At 41.1% G+C, this 16,698-nt stretch overlaps 1 protein-coding gene across 1 annotated transcript in view; it reads left to right on the top strand.

The window, feature by feature from the left end:
* The window catches only part of pth1r (parathyroid hormone 1 receptor), a 46,965-nt gene that overhangs the window by 26,146 nt on the left and 4,121 nt on the right, over positions 1-16,698 (top strand). The window contains exons 3-12 of the mRNA XM_084546052.1: positions 3,040-3,150; positions 3,352-3,473; positions 7,504-7,598; positions 9,280-9,466; positions 13,605-13,758; positions 14,085-14,145; positions 15,285-15,351; positions 15,505-15,599; positions 16,112-16,253; positions 16,596-16,637. Coding sequence (XP_084402178.1) covers positions 3,040-3,150; positions 3,352-3,473; positions 7,504-7,598; positions 9,280-9,466; positions 13,605-13,758; positions 14,085-14,145; positions 15,285-15,351; positions 15,505-15,599; positions 16,112-16,253; positions 16,596-16,637 — 1,076 coding nt within the window. The remainder of the gene's footprint in view (positions 1-3,039; positions 3,151-3,351; positions 3,474-7,503; positions 7,599-9,279; positions 9,467-13,604; positions 13,759-14,084; positions 14,146-15,284; positions 15,352-15,504; positions 15,600-16,111; positions 16,254-16,595; positions 16,638-16,698) is intronic.

Below are 16,698 nucleotides of genomic sequence, written 5' to 3'. Positions count from 1 at the left end.
CAGCATGCATTTTTAGGACTTTGGCTTTACATCTGTATTTGTCTTGCCTGCAGATCTGCCTGACCACCCCCAGAGTTTTTTTTTGCTGGTGCTGTAACTATAAACTTGTGGTTTCGTGAACTATTATAGGAGATGAGGAACGGTGACTACTTCAAAAACGGCAGCGGTGTCAGATGTAGGATTTGTCAAAATCAATGAAATGATCGCGCAAATAGGGGTTGACTTAAAAAAAAAAAAAAACGATTAGGTGAGGCGTGTGAGGCGGAAACGCTTTCAACAATTTGCCTGTGTGTTTTTATTTCATGTTTAGTTACTTTAAATACACAAAAGTCGCCGTCACGCGGCTGAGACAAGGTTTTCTTTGAGGGGAACACTGAGGTTTGCCTGGAAAGGACAGTGGAGGGATGTGGGTTCAAATCCCCAGACCTTGCAGTGTGAAAATAGCTCAGCCTTCAAGCTCGCGGTCTGCGTGTAGAATAACACCAGCAATCATTACAGAAGGTTGCATGTATCAGGATTAAATGCAATATGTGTTTTGACTGCAGGTCAGAATCAAATGAGGTGGGGGCGAAAGAAAACCTTTCCTAAAACCCGAATGACATCACTAATACCAAACTCCCCGTCGTAGCCGCGTTTATATTTAAATCGTGGTCAAGAAATTTACGGGAAATGATACTGTGTGTGTGTGTGTGTGTGTTTGGTATTTAATTTGAGCCTGTTTGTAGGTGGTCCTAGTGTAATAAAAACCTATGGCAAAAGTGAGCAGCAATTTTACTTTTAATTCTACTTTTACTCCCAGGATGTGTGGTCAGTGTGATTTCGAAAACTAAACTCTGTTTTTCTCCCACCAGAGATCTGTAGGAATCAGTCAGCTCCACTCAGTCTGCTCTTTAATTTTGCGCTCCAAGTGACAGGCAAATAAAAAGCAAGCCGTCGTTGCGTCAGATGTTTCTTTGTAAGTTTGATTACAGGAATGAGAAAATAATGGATCTGCTGCAAAGAGTGGATCGTTTTAGTTTTATCCTCAACTACTTATTAGTGGTCAAAGTGGGACAGATGTTTTCAATAGTACAACATAAATGCCAAGCCATAAGGGAGGTTTTTGTGCCAGGAATCTGTGGGGAAAGGGACTTTGCTCCCACTATCAGAGGACCGAGTTTCACGGTTTAGCTGGCAATTAAGGGGTTCTGTTCTCTGAAACTAGATATTTTTTTCCCCTCGCTCTCTTTGAACCTGCAGCTTTTTGTTTCAAGTAAATATAGATTATATAGTGCATTCCTTGCTGAAAGTACACGGCAAAGGTTTTGTTATCTCCAAGAACAGCACGCTGTCAGCAATTTCGGAGGAATCCCGGGAAAGTGAGGAAAAGGCTGTGAAAGTTCAGTGATTCCACGCCAACTTTTTGCATTCGCAGTTTTCCTCATAAACACGTCAAAGCTTAATAATGAGTTTATTCAGTAAGAAATGCCGTTCCGATCAGATATATTCTGGCAGTGTTAGAATATGTTGGCCCCGGTTTTTATAATTCATCAAATATCAGTCTTTTCTGTGATTTTTACTCTTAAATTGTGATTAATTGCTGTTTTTCCAGGTCATTTCAAGTTGAATATTGGGGGTTTGGACTATTTGTGAAGACATTATTTTTCATTGAGCTTGGTTTATACTTCTGCAGCACATCTATGCAGAGCCTACACTTTAAGCCTACGTGACTGGCCTAATCCTTTCTAAGCCTGTATACTTGTGCGCCTGTGTCTCAGCATTGTTCTGCTAAAACTCTACTTGACGTCAGCTGTGTTTCTCTGTGTACTTAAAACAGCGTTCAGTGGAGCTTAGTGGCTCATGTTGGAGTTGGAGCTAATCCACAAAAAAACAGAAGATGTAGAATAAGTAGGCAGCGTGAAGGAGAGAAAGCTTAGAGAGCTGGATGAAGAGATGCATTTCGGACCAACCACTGTTGGTTTTTGCATCTGCGAACCCCAGCAACTGTAGGAAAATGCACGTAACGCAGGATGTAGACTACAGCATAGTACACAGTAAACACAGTAAATTGAATTATGAGAGTGTACACTGTGCACATCATGGGAATCTATATATGCACTTGCTGTCACGCATTCGAAAATGTGATGTTGTTATCTTGAGGAAATGTTTTTTTTTCCAGGGTAAGACCACATACAAATTCTCTGGTCAATGAAGCTCCTTCTATTCTGCTCTGTTCATTATTTTTAGACAACACAGTTAACAGATAATGGTGTGGGGGTAGTGGGTAGTGAATGAGCAGCTCCTTCGCTATCAACATCCAAGGCGGAAGTGTCCGTGGGTTAAACACTGAGGTCACATTTCCTGTGTGCAAACATTCAGGAAAAACAGTCTTCTACTACAGATTACTAAAAAAAAAAAAAAGCTAGAGATAAATCAATAATGAAATTTAGTTTTGTTAATTAGAATTTTAGGCATTTAAAGAGGTCCAAAAACATATTTCAGGGACTGTAGGACTTTTATTCGTCCACAATTTGGCTACTTAGAGGACCACAATGCAGCCAGTGTTGCAGGGAATCTTTAAATGAGATCCATGCTAAAACCATTTCCGCACAACATAAGAAAACAGTACGATGTTATGAACAATGGAGCAGTTATGGAAATGTTCAGCAGCTAACAAACGGGCCTTAATGAACGCATTATATTCAATGGACTGACTTGTTGTCAGCATGTTGGGAAATTCCGTGATTGGAAGTCTTAATTATCTAACAATAGATGGGAAACGGACGAGTATGTGTTTTCTTGTGGTAAACATGTTCTCCTTGTGCAAAACTAAAATGTACAGTCTTGCTTACGACACAGACAGAAGACTGCTTGGCATTGCTAATTTATATACATACAGTTCATGCATCTGTCCTACTTCTTAAAGGGCAACAGAGTCCTTGAAAACACGCTGTTCTGCTGCTCTTTTAAATGTCTATAGACATTTACTGTAACGCTGGAGCCATGGGGGAATTGAGCTGGCTCTGTTTTACAACGTCAACACTGCTTTTGTCTCTGCAGATGGTTTCTGTGCCCCAGAATGGGATGGCATTGTTTGTTGGCCTGAAGGGGCTCCTGGAAAGCTCGTGTCCACCGCCTGTCCAGAGTATATCTATGACTTCAACCATAAAGGTAAGACTGGCTCCGGATATAGTTAGCCATTCACAGCCTGAAGCACGTTTGAGATTTGTTAAAGAGCACCAGGCTGCACTCTGGTGCTCCTGCATTCTGTCCAGTGATAACCAGTCTCCCTCTGAAACCTCTCTTGCAGTTTGTACGACGCCACAGCTTGAAATCTGTAATTAAAAATAGAATATTCTGCTTGATGCCTAGGTCTTGCATACCGTCGGTGTGACAACAATGGAACGTGGGAGCTGGCCACAGTCAACAAGACATGGGCCAATTATAACGAGTGCGCAAAATTCCTCTACCATTACAACCATAGTCACGAAAAGGTGAGATCCATCTCATTTCCATTAAACGCTCTTTGACACAATAAAACTGCTTCCCTTTCAAATCACCAGAGTAAATTGTCACACTTAAGAAATTACAGCCATTCAGGAAACCATTCCAGCATTTCACCCTGTCATTATATCCCCTTTGGATGGCGTAACACATTTGTGACATGTATTCTCAGTAATGTGCATTGCAAAGAAACTTAAATCACATTTAATGAAATGTTGAGACGATGACAGTGAAATAATGACAGGATGGCATTGTGGTCACTTTGTGAGAGCATGGCCGCGATTAGCTGAATTTCAAATAGAAAATCCAAACTATGTCACATTAGTCTTTGCCAGGGAGCATTCCTGTCAGAGAAAACAAAGAAGTCACCGTGCACAACTAAATCTGACAGTTACTTGACGACATTGATAAATTCAGAACAATGGACTCTGGCAAAGTTGAGCTGTTCATAGTGTATGCACATTTTACTGATGTTTTACTTGTATAAACACTACATGGCAGCGTAGATGTACATGGAGACCTAAATATGACTTTCGCTTCAAAACCATGAGCATCAGTTTGTTAATACAACAGGTTCAACTCTCTGGGGAAGGCTTTTTCGCAAAAGTCTCAAAACTGGCATAAAGAAACCTGTTGAGACAGCACACATAAGGTTCCTGAAGTGGTCTTGAAACTCAGTGTGGTGGCTCCGGTAATCGACACCTTGGTAGTGCCTGACTTGTCTTATTTGGACGAATTAAAAAGTGGAGCAAAGAGGTGGCAAGTGATCGGAGCAGAGGAGGGCCATAAAAAAAATAAAAATAAGATCAGGCAGTAAACAAGGCATTTTTACATGAGCATCTATAGGGGATTGACTCCATTTTCTCAAGAGGCCTTTAAGGGGAACTGCAGTTTTGGGCTCTTCATCGTTGGCTTAATAGCCCAGTGTTTTTCAACCACTGTGCCGTGGCACACTAGTGTGCCGTGAGGGATCGTCAGGTGTGCCATGGGAAATTATACAATTTCACCTAATTGATCTAAAAAAAAAACATTTTTTGAAAAAAAATTATTATCTGCAAATAATATGCCATTGTCAAGTGTCTGTGTATATATATAAGACTTTTTTCTTTGTGTTTATTTGATTCCTATTCAAGACACTTTGACGAGAATGATATTGTATTGTTAATATAGGCTACAGAGTTTCATTTTTTCAACATTTTCAGTTGCTGGTGTGCCTTGTGATTTTTTCAATGAAATAAATGTACCTTGGCTCAGAAAAGGTTGAAAAACACTGTAATAGGCGGTCTGTGCTTCTGCACATATTTGATACTGTAGCTATGGCGACAGCCCGTACCATATGCAGTGACGCAGACCACAAGAGTTGTGTTTGGTCCTCTTGGTAGTAGCGTGTTTACGCTTTAGTATTTCTGGCTGCTTCTCTATCTCCGCAGTTTTCAAATTGATTGTTTTGGATCAATAAAGAAGAAACACGTCGAGGAAAGTTTGACTGAAGAGGTACGGAGATACAAACATTTGTGTGACTCATCTTTGTTGAAAGAGAAGCAGGAAGTAGAAACAAAAATTAACCCGGATAGCAAAAAAGTCACAGCGCCAACTAGCTTTTGGGTGGTGTTTTTACGGGGTGAGCCAGACTGACGAGGCAGTACAAAAGGCTACGTGCGTGGGTTGGAAACCTCAGGAAAGCTCAGACACAAATACGTCATTGTGAGACTCCTTGGAGAAATAATGGCAGCCGGTCACATAAATGCAAGGATATGGTTTTGTTTCCCAGGTTTTTTAAACTGATACATGTTAACGTTTATATAAAATCTTAAATTGGTACTTCCAAAAATGAACTCTAAATGATGTAAAATGTAAACACAGTTAAAATAGTGTGGTATTATTAAACCTAGTATCATAAATGCCATGAGTGCTGACATCACCCTTGAACCACAATTGAAAATCAAACACAGCAGCCTTTTTGTTAAGTCCCGTTGCCACTTTCAAAGATAGATATGACCCTAACGCCAGCTGCTTCCGTAATGTCTTTTCTCTATCATTGCATTGGGGTTTATATGTCATCCTGGCGGTGAATAGTTCTTCTGGGTATTGTAAGAAGGCTGGAAAACACGCTGGAAATACTGCATGTAACACTGAATGCAAAGCAGTGTGTCAGGCGGCCGTGAACGCTGTCACACTTTGATTCCATCTCATTCTTGCCATGAAATGATACAATGCAGCTGTCTCCTTTATGACTTCAAATGTTCATGGTTTTCCAAAAGAGCAGCTGCAGTAGTTAATGACAAATGACATATGCAGGAATTGAAGCGCGCACAGCGAAACCATGCCATGCCGCGGACCACCACCGCAACTTAGACACACGTTTTTCTGGTGCAGGGGTCCTGGCTCTAAATGATAACAGCAGTGCGGTATCTGGTTGCATCACAAAGGGCTCCCGGCCCATTTAGCGTGTTGACGCACAGAGGGTTTGGTCGGCGGCTCTCCTTACAGCGTCCTCCTGCTGCCAGCCTCCTGCTGGAAGATCAAACAAACCCCACCCAGCCTTTCTCAGCTCCGTCACCCATGTCAAATTCTGTTCCCTTCAGTAACGTCTGAGTGCTTGAGACACTTCTGTCACCAGGTGGCAATGTATTTTCAATTTCACTGAAGTTAACTCATGCTGAAGCTTGGGGTAGAAGTTGCCATGTATAAACGTTTGAGAGTTTCCCCCATTTATCTGCATGTGTACTTTTAACGAAAGCATAATTTTGCGGTCCGTAAAATTTAAACATATCTTTGCCTGAAGCCTCGGAGTGTACAATCAATCCTTTAAACAGCTAAGGAATAGTTTTGGAGACAGTCAAATACCAATATATAACATAAATTCTGTTCAGACTTTTAAATTCTTAACTTAAATATACAGTACCAACACTAAAAGTACAGTTTGTTTGACTCGGGAGCTCAGGTTGATTTTTTTTAATTGCAGGAAAGGCTAAACAACATGACATATCACACGGTGGTCTACACCTATTCTGCTCATGTGCCTTAATGATGGGCTTTGATGCCATCCGTGTCCACATCCATGCATAAATGATCCGCCCACCATCCACCTGGACGCTAACCTTATCACATGTTACCACTATTTTTCAGTTGGATATATGTAAAAAAAAAATTTTTAAAAAAGCAAATAGCAACGTGTATTTCCGGATTTCCTTACGTATTTAATGCCTTCAAACAAAATGTATGTCAGGAAGAATTCAAAAAAGTAAAGAGCGAAAAGTGTGCTGTGGTACGAAGAGCTTGTGAGAATAAATGTTTTGGCTCCAATGAGAAGTGACATTGTGGAGCAGACTCCCAAATAAAGATAGCAGATAGTGACAGGACCCCCACCCCCGGAGTCTAGTTGCTGGTGGTGATGGTGGAGCCTGACTTTGGTTCCGACCCCCTGGATGGGCAACCGGGGTGACGTGGAGATGTTGTGGAAGAGGAGAGTGCACGACGGATGAAAGGCGGTGACCGAATTTCACTTAATTTGAAGGACAAGGACTTAAAGACGATCAACTCCAGGAGTAGAAAATGAGAATGAAGTGATTTTTGACAGCGTGGGAACGGGGCTAAGAGGACGGGGCTGCAGAAACAGACCAAAGTGACCCTCGAGGAATAGCTCCATGAATCTCTGCTACTTCAAGCCAGATTAAAAATTCACATTTTAAATAACGTAATTACTAAATTGTTTTTATTATGTAGGCTATTATTTCACCCACTCATGGCCGATATGTGTATGACTCTGCCAGCACAACCCTGTGGTCCATTCATCTCTAAAGTAGGCGCATTTGTAAATTCCCATCTGCCCAGTGTGCTGACGCTATAGTTATTTTCAGTGATACACGCCTTAAACAATTGTTAGCCAAGTTATTTTTTTTTTTTGTGTACACACATCACGATTTCTGTAAAACGTAGCAACATCGACATCTAACACTTGAGTAAAGAGGGGATATTCTGACTTTCTAACGCTTCCTTATCCTTATCCTTTTCCTCCAGGAGGTCTTTCACCGTTTGTATCTCATCTACACGGTGGGTTACTCCATCTCCCTGGGATCACTCATGGTGGCTGTCGTCATCTTGGGATATTTTCGGTGAGTTTTATTTATTTATTTATTTAATTCAGTCCTTTCAACCCACAAATGTTCCCAAGTGAGACGTGTCGATACGGGCTAATAAATGAATGTCAGAGGAGGATCAAAACAGGGAGTAGGTGCGTTTAATGCCGTGATGGCATGATTTATTTATTTATTTATTTATTTTATCAGCTGCAAACATACAGAGATGTTGCAGTGAGTATATTAATTGCATGAAGACTTGATGGATTAGAAAAATCTTCATCACGAAATCATGCAATCCCCCCCCCACAAGATAGTCATGCGATGCAACGTACACAAAGTGATGCGGTAAGAACGTGCAGCATGCAGGCCGCATCAAACGTTACCTTTGACTTGTAACGGACTGTGATATATCTACCTTTGAGGAGGAGTTTGCCTCCGGGCTCAAAGGAATTCATGCTTCTCCGTCTGACATTTAGGCTCTTTGTCGTTTTCATGCTGATTTCAGGTTTCAGCCAAAGCTTGTGTGCTTAGTTTGTAATTCCACCGAGCTTACGAAGATACAGATCCTAAGCCACAATGCGTCGGGAGCGGTTCATCTTTACCTTTTCCCCACTGAAACATTTCAAGTGGCATTTATTTTTTATTTTTTTTAAGAGATTTGAGGGTGAAGCGCTGCATTTGAAGAGCTTTGTTTCCGCTGCCATAGTAATATAATGGGATTTGCTGCAGATGCTGTGTATGTCTGCTTCTCTTATCTTCAGTGCTGAGCTCTTAAATGAAGAAAAGGCTTAAAAACAAGACGTTTGTATGGAAAAATGTGCGAATACGGGGCTGATTTGTCATTATTTGCTTATTTTTCTTGAGCATAGCGAGTATCAGGAATCGATGTGAAGGCGCTGTTTACCAATGTTCCCACCAGCGTGTCCTACTGTACAGGCAGCCACTCAGAGGCTTGTAGGAATGCTCCCAACTGGCACCAGGAAATCTACGGGCCAATTGACTTTAATAAGTTATCCCAGGGGCCCATCTGACATTCTGACTCTGTGCTCTAGCTATGCACCCCCACCCCCCTCAACACATCAGCTTTTAGACAGGAGAGCTCATAAATGTTTTCCAGGGAGAGAAAAGAGATATTTCACATTAGCAGTTGTGTGTGCAGGGGTTTTCACCAGGGAACTATACGCTAGATTGGTTTTCCTGAATCAATAGCCTTCCTGCAGGTAGCTTGTCAATAATTCTGCTCATTAATGAGGATTTAGAAAACATATAGACATAATTGTGGATCCAGGGATCTAATTTCATCAGTAATGGTTTAGGATTTTGACTTTAGACTGTCTGACTGATAAATATTCATAAATATTATCACTGACTTTCTTTCCCCGTCTCTAATAACGTGGCTTTTTTTGACAGATGAACTCGTGTTTGCCTGGAAGTGAATTTGCACGCTTTCGCAGCGCCTCAACACATGCTTGCAATTTCGCTTTTACTGCTCACTTTGTGCGCGGCAATTCAATATTTGCGTGTTTCGAGCCTTTAAATCTCAAGAATGTGTTGTAGTCGGTGTGGAATTCAGCTGCCTCTAATTACGATGAGTGCTGTGTGAAAATACTTACACGCGCTAGCATGAAGGTGTGCCAACCCACATAAAATAGCACAGACACAATATCCAGCATCTATCTTTGACCGTGCTATTCTCGTTTGTTTTCTCCCCCAGGCGATTACACTGCACGAGGAACTACATCCACATGCACCTATTTGTGTCCTACATGCTGAGAGCCATAAGTATTTTCGTGAAAGATGTTGTTCTCTACTCTGGATCGGCGTTGGAGAACATGGAAAGAGTAACAGTGGAGGACCTCAAATCCATTACCGAAGCTCCGCCAGCCAACAAAACACAGTTTGTAAGTAAACCAAGTCATAAAACAATCTCTAGATGGAGTCAACATGAAGCACTGAACTTCAGTGAATACGAAGAGATGGAAAACCATCAATTCATGTGTGTCATATTAAGTAGAATACCACTGGGAAGTTGTTTTGGTGTTGCAGTACACAGAACCTAGCCAAGAAAGACAAGCATTCGGTTGCTTAACATGCACAGGTAATTTGATTGTAGTTCAGTGGTAGGAGGAAGCAGCAGTGCACGTATTTTGCACAGTCTCACCTGCTTCTTTTCCAGTGCTGGAGCAAACTGTACCACTTGTCACCGTGCCAAGGTTTCACCGTGCCAGCGCTAGGCTTTCCCTTCCAGAGGGTAAAGACTGTGTACCTTTCATGGATGCTTTAATACACAAACAGTTTGTTTGATATATGTAGGGTACACTTCTATCCCGCCTTCTCTCTCTCTAGTGTTTTAGTTATATCGCATTGGAACTGCTTTGTCGAAGTAGCTGACATACTTTATGTGATGGTTTTCTGCTTTGGGGTGAGACTCTGTGGCTCAAATTTAACCCAGTATCCTAATTAAAACTGACGTTTTTAAACACATTTGCGTTCAACTTCATATCAACTCCTGTTGATATGAAGGAAAAGGCAGAAAATGACCTTGTATGGCCAAGCTACTGCATAGATTACAAGGTGTCAGTGGACCAATACTTTGCTTACCCTTTCAGATTAAAAAATATATATATATGTATATTATCCCACATCCCTCCAACTGTTGTAAACCTGGATGAACTGATCCTCTACAGCTGGGGGATTTGATAGATCTGCAGTAGTGTGAACAACCCTGTGAAAATAACCTAATCATTATTCACCTTTGATTATTGACATACGTAATGATGTATTGATCCTGGCCTATTCTAACAAGAACAGGGTTCAGAGGGGGAAAAAAACAGTATTAACTTCATAATTAGCATCTTCATCAATTTTGTTGATTGTGTAATTAATAAAAAGATTATAATTTAAGAACACTTATACACTTCTGTCTCCATAGAAAGTGCAAAACTCCAATAAAACACAATTTTTGTGCCACCCCTTGGAAAAACCCACGCTGCAGCTCAAAGATTCTTGTTTCGAACGTGATGACAATATTAAGACTAAGCTAACTGGCTTCCACTAATCATGGTATGACAATACTGCGGCAACAGCGCAGAGGTTGGCTTTAACTGGAGGCAAGTCGATGGCCGACTACATCAGCTTCGGCTCCTGGGACCCGGGCACATCCCGTCAATACAACAGCGACAGCACACGATGCAAACTGGGTTAATATTAACCTCTGTTCAAACACAAATCATCTTTAATAATACTACTTAAATTTTGATGTGAATGTGTAATTTTGTAAATAATAATATGCGCGAGCCGTCTCTTGCTTGTTTCACTGCTCTGCCCACACTTAGCTGCTGTAGAAGATTTAAATCACCTTTTGTTTTTTTTGCTTTTTTCGAGAATTCTTGCCTTCAGTCCAGAGTTTGCTGTTCACCACTCCCGTAGCCTAATGATGCACTCTCGTCACATCGCTCTTAAAAATAAATACAACTGGCACGATTAATGCTGCCGCAGCACTCACTAATATGTTTTTCTTTATATGTGTTTTTTTTTTCTCCCCCCAACTGGCATCTCTTTTGAAAATGTGCTACCCATGTGTCACGTCACACTGTGATCCCCCCCGAGTTTCAATACTTCGAGTCATACATGAAAAGGGATCGTTTATTTTCAATTTTCAGTTACATGAAAATGAAAGTGTTTGCGCTGTCAGACAGACAGCAGGCTGATAGTAAAGCTTTGTTTTTTCACGAGTGTAAATAATGAATGGAGGCAAATGGGACAAAGATATAAATGACGGGCTGTCAATAACAATCCGGATTAGAAATGGAGGAGCCATTTCTATTCTCAAAGCCAGTCTGTGTGGTTTGGTATCTCTGCCTTAAATGCCCAGAAATAGAACAACCTTAAATACCACTGTGCTCCTCCTGAATTTCAGTTCCTTTATTTTTAAATTAAAGCACTTGGTCAACCACTGCAGTTTACTTTACTATATATTTAGCAGGTCTTAGATTAACCCATTAGCATGCTGACATTTTCTTTTGTATGTTTTTTAACTGGTCATGAACCAGTTGCTAATTATTAGCATTATCGTGTTGGAATTTAATCTCCAACTGCAAATTTCACGGCGGTGAATTCAATTGTGTGAGCGTTTAATTCAAAGCCAAACATACCAACGTCATGACGGAACAGTCGGGGGATCGCGGTCCTCCGAGGACGCCGAGCTGTTTCTGTCTTAATAAGGGAAAACATGCTCTCGCTAGTGGTGCGGAAGAAAAGTCAAATTATCCGCAAACTCCTCAGGGGACCATGAGCATCCAAAAAAAGCATTCTTTCAATCGAGCAATCCATTAACCTTCAAATGCATACCTCGGGTTGTTTCTTGGGTAGCAGTCATCGCCCTGCTTTTCCTCAAACTATTTAATTTTGACAATGTTCTGTCGAGATGCTAATCTGAAAAGTGGTCTAGTATTCCATGGTATGTGATAATGGTTTCTAATACCCAAACCCAGATGCATGTTATTACAATAATTTACTTTAACTTCAAATCAAAGCAGCATTCTGCTCTCGCGTGGTTTTGGTGCCAACAGCTTTACAACTGGAGATGTACCCGCAGCTACTAATGATGAGCATTTTAGTGTTTGTGGCATTTACGGCTCAAATCACTTAAAGTCAGGACCAGACCGCGACATTTACAAAACTATCCACAGCGAACGGCACCGACTGTGAAAATATGTCCAATTACTGCAGCCCTCCCAAAAGAAGTGATGACTGATGGGGAAATCTCGTACGGTTAACTATCTCGACGCCGCTGCTGCTGCAAACATACAAGTGGCCTCGCCTGAGCCAACTTTCCACCTTGGGAAGTCGGACGAATCTCGCAAAATGTTACGGCTCTCCTGGAAAACGCTGGATTCAGCTGCTGTGTCCACAGCTGGAGAAGAGGAAAAAAGGCGGCGCCGCTTGCCAAACACATCACGAAACATAATTTTGTGTGTCTGTTGCTGTTAATGCTAGCCTCTGAAAACAGTATGTAATAATGTATTTATTTTTTTATTTTTTTAAATCATTACTTTGTGGCGTAACTCAGTTATTATTGACTTGCATGGCGTACACAGCATAAAGGGCATTTAAGCAATCCATAAAGGCAACATGAGGATTTAAAAGAGTACAGGTAAAATGTGGCATAAATAAGATAAACAAGGGAGTAAAACATATAATGCACTTTCAATGTCGTGACTGTGTGAATTTAATTAACTAAAAGGTTGTGGCAAACAGAGATGTTGCAAGCCTTGGGTTAAAAGAACTTAGAGGCTGAGCAGACCAGCAGTTTTCTTCAGTTTTCTCAGGCTTTTTTTTCCAACGTGTAGAGCATAAAAAAACTGAATGTTTCCTCTCTATGCTTAGTTTTGACCCAGGGGAACAGTAAGCAAACCTGTTCCAGACAACCTGAGAGGTGTGAACGGTTCATAATGTAGCGGCGGACGAGAAATGTATTTTGGCCCCAAACCACTGGCTGCTTATTAAACCAGTGCTCGTTTTTTAATTCAGTCCTTTTTTTGCCCAGCAGTGCAGACGTTAGGAAACTAGAGTCGCTCAACCTTCTTTGGTCTCTGTGAGAGCTGTAGCAGCGTCGTTCTGAACCAGCTGGAGCTGTCTGACTCAATGGACTAAATTGCGTTTCATTATATTCAATGAATACGTGTTGGTGTTCAGCTGTCTGGAGTGGAATATTCCAGTTATTGAATGCACACTCCAAACCTTGTTGTTCACTTGCGGACGTTTAATGATGTGTGACTGTGGTGAAAATGTTACAGTGTTGTGAGGGGTGTGTTTTGTGTTAGTATTTTTGCTTGGCTCCGTTTGGACAGCACACTCAACAGCTTCATGAGAATCAGTCAGCATTTTGAGAACAGCGGAAACCAATCAACATCATTCATCACAAATATAAGAACAGAAATGAAACATGTATGTCGTGTGTTTGAAACGTGTGACTTGTGTGACTATACAACCGTTGTTTAACCAAATCTACTCTCCTTGTCTGCTGTTCATGTATAGATTAGCTGCAAAGTGGTCGTGACTTTGTTCATGTACTTCCTGGCGACCAATTACTACTGGATCCTCGTGGAGGGTCTTTACCTCCACAGCCTCATCTTCATGACCTTCTTCTCAGACAGAAAGTACCTATGGGGATTTACGCTGATTGGATGGGGTGAGCTCTGCTTCATTTTCATTGGACTTGCACATACGTGGCTGCAATGTAATCAAATGCAGATGAACTCATTTACAATTAGTATGCGAGATAAAAAAAAGTGCAACCCCCTTGATACTGCATTATAAAGTCATTGCAGACGATAAAGAAAAGGGGTCTTACAGTTCCTGCATTGTACACACTGTGCGTATAGATTACATAAGCACAGCGCATACAATGTGGATGCTGTGCCACCCAGGCTCTACTCGTGTGAGCAAAGTTTGGACTCGGTGATAGCTTTTTCATCTCTGCAATTTTGAATATTTTTTCATTTTTTTTTTTTTCAGGTGTACCCGCTGTGTTTGTGACCATCTGGGCTACTGTGAGAGCCACGTTTGCAGACACGGAGTAAGTGATCCGGATCAGTAATATTCACATTATTCCTGTTAAGAAAGTTCAGAAATACACCGGTTTTAAAAGCAGATGGTTAGTGATGAGGATCATTTAGTTTTAGTTATCATAGTGTCTGTATTATGCCCAAATAACACCATAAAAACAGCAACATCTCACCAGGATGTAAATGTTAAAGAGTTAAATGGTGAAATGATGATAAGGAGTATAAAAAATCAAGCACTAAAAAACGTTTTAACGGGGAGAAAACTGCTACACCTCAACCTTTCACGTTAGCACTATATGCACATTGGTGCTGTACTGTGGTTGAACATGGAAGACCTCAGAGCTGAGAACTTACAGCTGAGCTGGTATCCAGCAGCTGCAGAATGGAAATAAACCACATATTCACTTCACTTTAAGTCAGCGGGAGAGCAGTGGAACACGTCTGCCTACGTTCTAGGTATTTCTGGGCAACCCGAGCATGATAATAGCTACAGCTCGAGCTTGTACCTTTAGCAGTAATTGCTTCAACTGTGTAAAAATAATTCCATGCATTAAGTTTAAAGTCGGACGTATCTGCAGTTGAGGCCGCAGTGCTCTGAATCAACATAAGTGAAGCATGTAATCATGGTTTTAGTGTACAGATTTTAGTGTTCTTGTTGCTCAAAAAAATTTAAAATGACATTTTAAAGTCACAGTGGTGTGGTGGTTAGCACTGATGCCTCACAGCAAGAAGGTTAATTGGTGATTCTACATTGGCCATAGGTGTGAGTGTGAATGGTTGTCTGTCTCTTCTGTGTTAGCCCTGCGATAGACTGGCGACCTGTGTAGGGTGTACCCCCACCTCTCGCCCAATGAATGAATCAATTTAAAAGTCGGAACCATTTTGATTTGAATGAGCAAAGGTCAAAATCTATACAGCATTAAGGGATGAATCACTTAATGCTGATACAAGGCCAGAAATATAACATACAAATTCTGTAAATACAAATAGAGTCAGTGCTGATCTAAATCTGTTTACAACTCTGTCATATTTTAAAGGATGGCGTATATCATTAAAGTGGAACAGAGGGAGATTGGATCATCACGTCTACCAGCTTGCTCCCTCCTTATCTCTCGCTGATCCCTGTTTTGTTGTCGTTTATTTACTGCAGGTGCTGGGACTTAAGTGCAGGCAATTTGAAATGGATATATCAAGTGCCTATCCTCGCGGCCGTAGTGGTGAGTATGCGCTCGCTGTTCGCTCCTTTCCCCTGCTGTGTAGGAAATGACAGTGTGCCACGGCACCCGTGGCATTGCAGCTGTGGGATCAGAGACCTTATTTTGTTTCCAATTGCACTTAATTATATCATTATGTTTCTATTTTCTCTTCAGGTGAATTTTCTGTTATTTCTGAATATCATCAGAGTCTTGGCAACTAAACTTAGAGAAACTAACGCCGGAAGGTGCGACACAAGACAACAGTACAGGTACTAAGAGCAAAATTATTATGTTCATGCTTAAATGTCACCTGAACAGCTGCTCCTCTCCATTCATTCGTCGTGTGACACATTCGTAAACCTGCAGCCAGCGCTGTGACTGTGATTATGTTTGCATCATGATATAGATGATACAAACAGCAGGTTATGTCTCTTTACTGACATGACCCAAAGACAAATTGAACCTGATCCTGATTATTATTAACTTTTATTATTCGGTCAGACAACTGGGATAGGCTCCAGCCCCCCTGCGACCCTCCAGAGGGCAAGCAGTTACAGAAAATGAATTAATTATTTGGTCAGATCTATAAAATGTCAGGAGTAGGTCAAAAAAATATCCATCAGAATTTCCGAGACAGTTTTTAAATTGCATTATTTCATCACAGACACAGTTCCAAATCAAAAATGGGGCCAAAAATCAACACATCAGTTGATTAATCAGTGAACTAACTAACCAAATAAGTGAAGGGACAAGATGAACAAAAAGATTGTCACCGTTGCAGAAAACTGCTGAAGTCCACGCTGGTGTTGATGCCACTGTTTGGCGTCCACTACATCATCTTCAATGCCATGCCGTATACGGAGGTGTCTGGGATCCCGTGGCTGATCCAGATGCACTATGAGATGCTGTTCAACTCCTTCCAGGTAAAATGCCGACGTGGTTAAAATAAACAAATGCAAATTGAGCTCTCACCTGCATAAATATTAATGTGTCCTTTCGAGCTGAATAGATCTTTATTGACCTGATCGGGATTTGACACGTCCTCTGGGTTAATGCTATCACCAGAATTTCACGTTTCATGTCCGATAGTTGCTTGTTGTTTAGTTGCTGAGTTGGGGTGAGATCCCAATTAAGATGAAGAGAAGGACACGGATAGCTGATGATTGATCATACCTAATACCAAATTATACAGTTAAAATGTCATGTAAAGTGCATGCTTAAAATAGCAGTCATGTGGCTTAAATGTTTTTTTTGATCTTTTCCAGGGGTTCTTAGTTGCAATTATATACTGCTTTTGCAACGGAGAGGTAAGAACTAAAAAGTGCTTTTTGTTGGTTCTTTTCTTATTTAAACTCCGAGCGCTATATG

The sequence above is a fragment of the Chelon labrosus genome (assembly GCF_963514085.1).
Source record: "Chelon labrosus genome assembly, chromosome: 6".
Taxonomy (NCBI): Eukaryota; Metazoa; Chordata; class Actinopteri; order Mugiliformes; family Mugilidae; genus Chelon; species Chelon labrosus.
The sequence above is the reverse complement of the archived record's forward strand: the minus strand, read 5'-3'. Positions and strand labels throughout refer to the sequence as shown.